This window comes from Megalobrama amblycephala, linkage group LG20, assembly GCF_018812025.1.
Source record: "Megalobrama amblycephala isolate DHTTF-2021 linkage group LG20, ASM1881202v1, whole genome shotgun sequence".
NCBI lineage: Eukaryota > Metazoa > Chordata > Actinopteri > Cypriniformes > Xenocyprididae > Megalobrama > Megalobrama amblycephala.
Genome location: NC_063063.1, coordinates 34,292,151 through 34,297,150, shown reverse-complemented (window position 1 = coordinate 34,297,150; position 5,000 = coordinate 34,292,151). Strand labels below are relative to the sequence as shown.

At 53.7% G+C, this 5,000-nt stretch overlaps 1 protein-coding gene and 1 long non-coding RNA gene across 3 annotated transcripts in view; both read left to right on the top strand.

Moving 5' to 3' along the window:
- Nucleotides 1-4,134, top strand: part of acadsb (acyl-CoA dehydrogenase short/branched chain) — an 8,237-nt gene extending 4,103 nt beyond the window's left edge. The window contains exons 10-11 of the mRNA XM_048169773.1: nt 3,490-3,589; nt 3,667-4,134. Coding sequence (XP_048025730.1) covers nt 3,490-3,589; nt 3,667-3,743 — 177 coding nt within the window. The 3' untranslated portion in view covers nt 3,744-4,134. The remainder of the gene's footprint in view (nt 1-3,489; nt 3,590-3,666) is intronic.
- On the top strand, nt 736-3,040 carry LOC125254957. Of its 2 annotated transcripts, XR_007181804.1 has the most exons (6): nt 736-880; nt 1,028-1,644; nt 2,023-2,069; nt 2,169-2,356; nt 2,459-2,646; nt 3,012-3,040. It is a non-coding gene; the product is annotated as an uncharacterized LOC125254957 (long non-coding RNA). The 2 variants fall into 2 exon arrangements; XR_007181803.1 differs by lacking the exons at nt 2,459-2,646; nt 3,012-3,040 and having other exon boundaries at nt 2,169-2,430.
- Nucleotides 4,135-5,000: the final 866 nt, after the last annotated feature.

Genomic DNA, 5,000 nt, shown 5'->3' with positions numbered 1-5,000 from the left:
GCGTCTGAGAACTAATGCGCTGGTCTGAGGTCAGTGCGTCTGCGCTCGCGTCTGAGAACTAATGCGCTGGTCTGAGGTCAGTGGGTCTGCGCTCGCGTCCGAGAACTAATGCGCTGGTCTGAGGTCAGTGGGTCTGCGCTCGCGTCCGAGAACTAATGCGCTGGTCTGAGGTCAGTGGATCTGCATCTGCACTCGCATCTGAGAACTAATGCGCTGGTCTGAGGTCAGTGGATCTGCGCTCGCGTCTGAGAACTAATGCGCTGGTCTGAGGTCAGTGGGTCTGCGCTCGCGTCTGAGAACTGAGGCGCTGGTCTGAGGTCAGTGGATCTGCGTCTGCACTCGCGTCTGAGAACTAATGCGCTGGTCTGAGGTCAGTGGGTCTGCGCTCGCGTCTGAGAACTGAGGCGCTGGTCTGAGGTCAGTGGGTCTGCGCTCGCGTCTGAGAACTAATGCGCTGGTCTGAGGTCAGTGGGTCTGCGCTCGCGTCTGAGAACTAATGCGCTGGTCTGAGGTCAGTGGGTCTGCGCTCGCGTCTCGCTGTCTGAGGTCAGTGGACTGCGCTCGCGTCCGAGAACTAATGCGCTGGTCTGAGGTCAGTGGATCTGCATCTGCACTCGCGTCTGAGAACTAATGCACTGGTCTGAGGTCAGTGGGTCTGCGCTCGCATCTGAGAACTAATGCGCTGGTCTGAGGTCAGTGGGTCTGCGCTCGCGTCTGAGAACTAATGCGCTGGTCTGAGATCAGTGGGTCTGCGCTCGCGTCCGAGAACTAATGCGCTGGTCTGAGGTCAGTGGATCTGCGCTCGCATCCGAGAACTAATGCGCTGGTCTGAGGTCAGTGGGTCTGCGCTCGCGTCCGAGAACTAATGCGCTGGTCTGAGGTCAGTGGATCTGCATCTGCACTCGCATCTGAGAACTAATGCGCTGGTCTGAGGTCAGTGGATCTGCGCTCGCGTCTGAGAACTAATGCGCTGGTCTGAGGTCAGTGGGTCTGCGCTCGCGTCTGAGAACTGAGGCGCTGGTCTGAGGTCAGTGGATCTGCGCTCGCGTCCGAGAACTAATGCGCTGGTCTGAGGTCAGTGCGTCTGCGCTCGCGTCTGAGAACTAATGCGCTGGTCTGAGGTCAGTGGGTCTGCGCTCGCGTCTGAGAACTGAGGCGCTGGTCTGAGGTCAGTGGGTCTGCGCTCGCGTCCGAGAACTGAGGCGCTGGTCTGAGGTCAGTGGATCTGCGCTCGCGTCCGAGAACTAATGCGCTGGTCTGAGGTCAGTGGGTCTGCGCTCGCGTCTGAGAACTAATGCGCTGGTCTGAGGTCAGTGGGTCTGCGCTCGCGTCCGAGAACTAATGCGCTGGTCTGAGGTCAGTGGGTCTGCGCTCGCGTCCGAGAACTAATGCGCTGGTCTGAGGTCAGTGGATCTGCGCTCGCGTCCGAGAACTAATGCGCTGGTCTGAGGTCAGTGGATCTGCGCTCGCGTCCGAGAACTAATGCGCTGGTCTGAGGTCAGTGGGTCTGCGCTCGCGTCCGAGAACTAATGCGCTGGTCTGAGGTCAGTGGGTCTGCGCTCGCGTCCGAGAACTAATGCGCTGGTCTGAGGTCAGTGGATCTGCGTCTGCGCTCGCGTCTGAGAACTAATGCGCTGGTCTGAGGTCAGTGGGTCTGCGCTCGCGTCCGAGAACTAATGCGCTGGTCTGAGGTCAGTGGGTCTGCGCTCGCGTCCGAGAACTAATGCGCTGGTCTGAGGTCAGTGGATCTGCGCTCGCGTCCGAGAACTAATGCGCTGGTCTGAGGTCAGTGGATCTGCGCTCGCGTCCGAGAACTAATGCGCTGGTCTGAGGTCAGTGGGTCTGCGCTCGCGTCCGAGAACTAATGCGCTGGTCTGAGGTCAGTGGGTCTGCGCTCGCGTCCGAGAACTAATGCGCTGGTCTGAGGTCAGTGGGTCTGCGCTCGCGTCTGAGAACTAATGCGCTGGTCTGAGGTCAGTGGGTCTGCGCTCGCGTCTGAGAACTGAATGGCGCTGGTCTGAGGTCAGTGGGTCTGCGCTCGCGTCCGAGAACTAATGCGCTGGTCTGAGGTCAGTGGATCTGCGCTGCACTCGCGTCTGAGAACTAATGCGCTGGTCTGAGGTCAGTGGGTCTGCGCTCGCGTCTGAGAACTAATGCGCTGGTCTGAGGTCAGTGGGTCTGCGCTCGCGTCCGAGAACTAATGCGCTGGTCTGAGGTCAGTGGGTCTGCGCTCGCGTCCGAGAACTAATGCGCTGGTCTGAGGTCAGTGGATCTGCGCTCGCGTCCGAGAACTAATGCGCTGGTCTGAGGTCAGTGGGTCTGCGCTCGCGTCCGAGAACTAATGCGCTGGTCTGAGGTCAGTGGATCTGCGTCTGCGCTCGCGTCTGAGAACTAATGCGCTGGTCTGAGGTCAGTGGGTCTGCGCTCGCGTCTGAGAACTGAATGGCGCTGGTCTGAGGTCAGTGGGTCTGCGCTCGCGTCCGAGAACTAATGCGCTGGTCTGAGGTCAGTGGATCTGCGCTCGCGTCCGAGAACTAATGCGCTGGTCTGAGGTCAGTGGATCTGCGCTCGCGTCCGAGAACTAATGCGCTGGTCTGAGGTCAGTGGATCTGCGCTCGCGTCCGAGAACTAATGCGCTGGTCTGACGTCAGTGGATCTGCGTCTGCGCTCGCGTCTGAGAACTAATGCGCTGGTCTGAGGTCAGTGGATCTGCGTCTGCGCTCGCGTCTGAGAACTAATGCGCTGGTCTGAGGTCAGTGGGTCTGCGCTGTGCTCGCGTCCGAGAACTAATGCGCTGGTCTGAGGTCAGTGGGTCTGCGCTCGCGTCTGAGAACTAATGCGCTGGTCTGAGGTCAGTGGATCTGCGTCTGCGCTCGCGTCTGAGGTCAGTGGACTAATGCGCTGGTCTGAGGTCAGTGGATCTGCGTCTGCACTCGCGTCTGAGAACTAATGCGCTGGTCTGAGGTCAGTGGGTCTGCGCTCGCGTCTGAGAACTGAGGCGCTGGTCTGAGGTCAGTGGGTCTGCGCTCGCGTCCGAGAACTAATGGCGCTGGTCTGAGGTCAGTGGGTCTGCGCTCGCGTCCGAGAACTAATGCGCTGGTCTGAGGTCAGTGGGTCTGCGCTCGCGTCCGAGAACTAATGCGCTGGTCTGAGGTCAGTGGGTCTGCATCTGCGCTCGCGTCCGAGAACTGAGGCGCTGGTCTGAGATCAGTGGATCTGCATCTGCGCTCGCGTCCGAGAACTGAGGCGCTGGTCTGAGATCAGTGGATCTGCATCTGCGCTCATGTCCGAGAACTGAGGCGCTGGTCTGAGATCAGTGGATCTGCATCTGCGCTCGCGTCCGAGAACTGAGGCGCTGGTCTGAGATCAGTGGATCTGCATCTGCGCTCATGTCCGAGAACTGAGGCGCTGGTCTGAGATCAGTGGATCTGCATCTGCGCTCATGTCCGAGAACTGAGGCGCTGGTCTGAGATCAGTGTGTGTTTGCAGGTCGCGACTCTGACCACGTCGAAATGCATCGAGTGGATGGGAGGAGTGGGATTCACCAAAGACTATCCCATCGAGAAATACTACAGAGACTGTAAGATCGGTGAGTCGATCAGACGTGAAGAAACGCTGTTCCATCAGAATGAGTTGGTTTGATTCTTATGAACCGTTTCCCTGCAGGAACCATCTATGAGGGAACCACGAACATCCAGCTGAGCACGATGGCCAAGATGATCGACCAGGAATACGACGGATGAAACACCGTAGAGCGAGATATGAATAATATATAAGCTGTAGTTCTACTCTTTATGTACTAAAACATTCTTCTGGTGTTTTTGATGAATCCACACGTGATGTTCGCACGCAGATGTCGTGTAATCAGACTCCAGTTCATGTTGTGTGTGTCTGTACTGAACTGATTCCTCTCAACTTATCATTTCTTGTTTCTGTAGTTATTTATTTTACTCCGTATGAGTTTCTGAGATGGAAAATGGGTCATTTCAAGTTAAAACTGTCTCATATTCCTGATAAAGTTACTAATCAAGCTGGTGCCTTATTGATGATGGACGGCTGTTCATTTGAGACCGATCGAGTCTTTCGTGTTTGTGTTTGTCACTGATCCTGAGATGAATAAACATCATGAACACACACCTGCGGTTTGTCTGGTGTGTTGTGCTGTTTCGAGCAGCAGGTGGCAGCAGGACCGGTGGTCTCATCTGGTCTCACGTGGTCTCATGTCTTTAGTCTGTTTCTGCGCATGCGGCGTCTGGCCGCTGGATGGCGCTGCGCGTTCACACCGCTCCCTGCCGTGCACGCGCTCAAACAACACATGAAGGAAGGGACATGTTCATAAAAACACAATATTTGGGGCAGATAAAATATTACAAGTAACAGTAATGAGTCTGATATTTATAAAATAGGAATTCTAGGTGTAGTTGTCTCAGTATCAGTCAAGAAAGATTGTTTTCCTTGTGTGTTGGTTTCAAACATCTACTTAAAAACCTCTTAAAATAGATTTTGTGAGTTAATCTCACAAATACTATTTTCTTTCTTCCAAAATTATGTTCTCTCTCTCTCACTGTAAAGCTGCTTTGAAACAATCCTCACGTCTTTTCTTGAGTTTTGACTAGGTGAGATGCTTTATAAAAAATCACTTGTGTAAATCTATTCCTCACAGATGTGATTTAAAAGAATTTTTTTTATAAATTCAATTTGATTGTGTTTCATTCACACCGTCATGTGACACTATTGATCGCTCCTTATCAGGGACTATTTTCACTCTATTGGGTTCTTATTGAAATTGCATGTTTTTTAACAAACGCATGGAAACTTTTAAGGGAAAAAGTCAATAAAAGACTGTTTGCAGGTTATTTTAACAGAGGTGTGTGTATATCAGTCTATATTGATATTTGGAGAAAACTGTTTTTGAAGTCCTTTAGTTCAGCACAGTTTTCTGTGACTTTAAAGCACAATGATTTCCTAAAGAGCTGAAGAATATACATGCATATTATCTT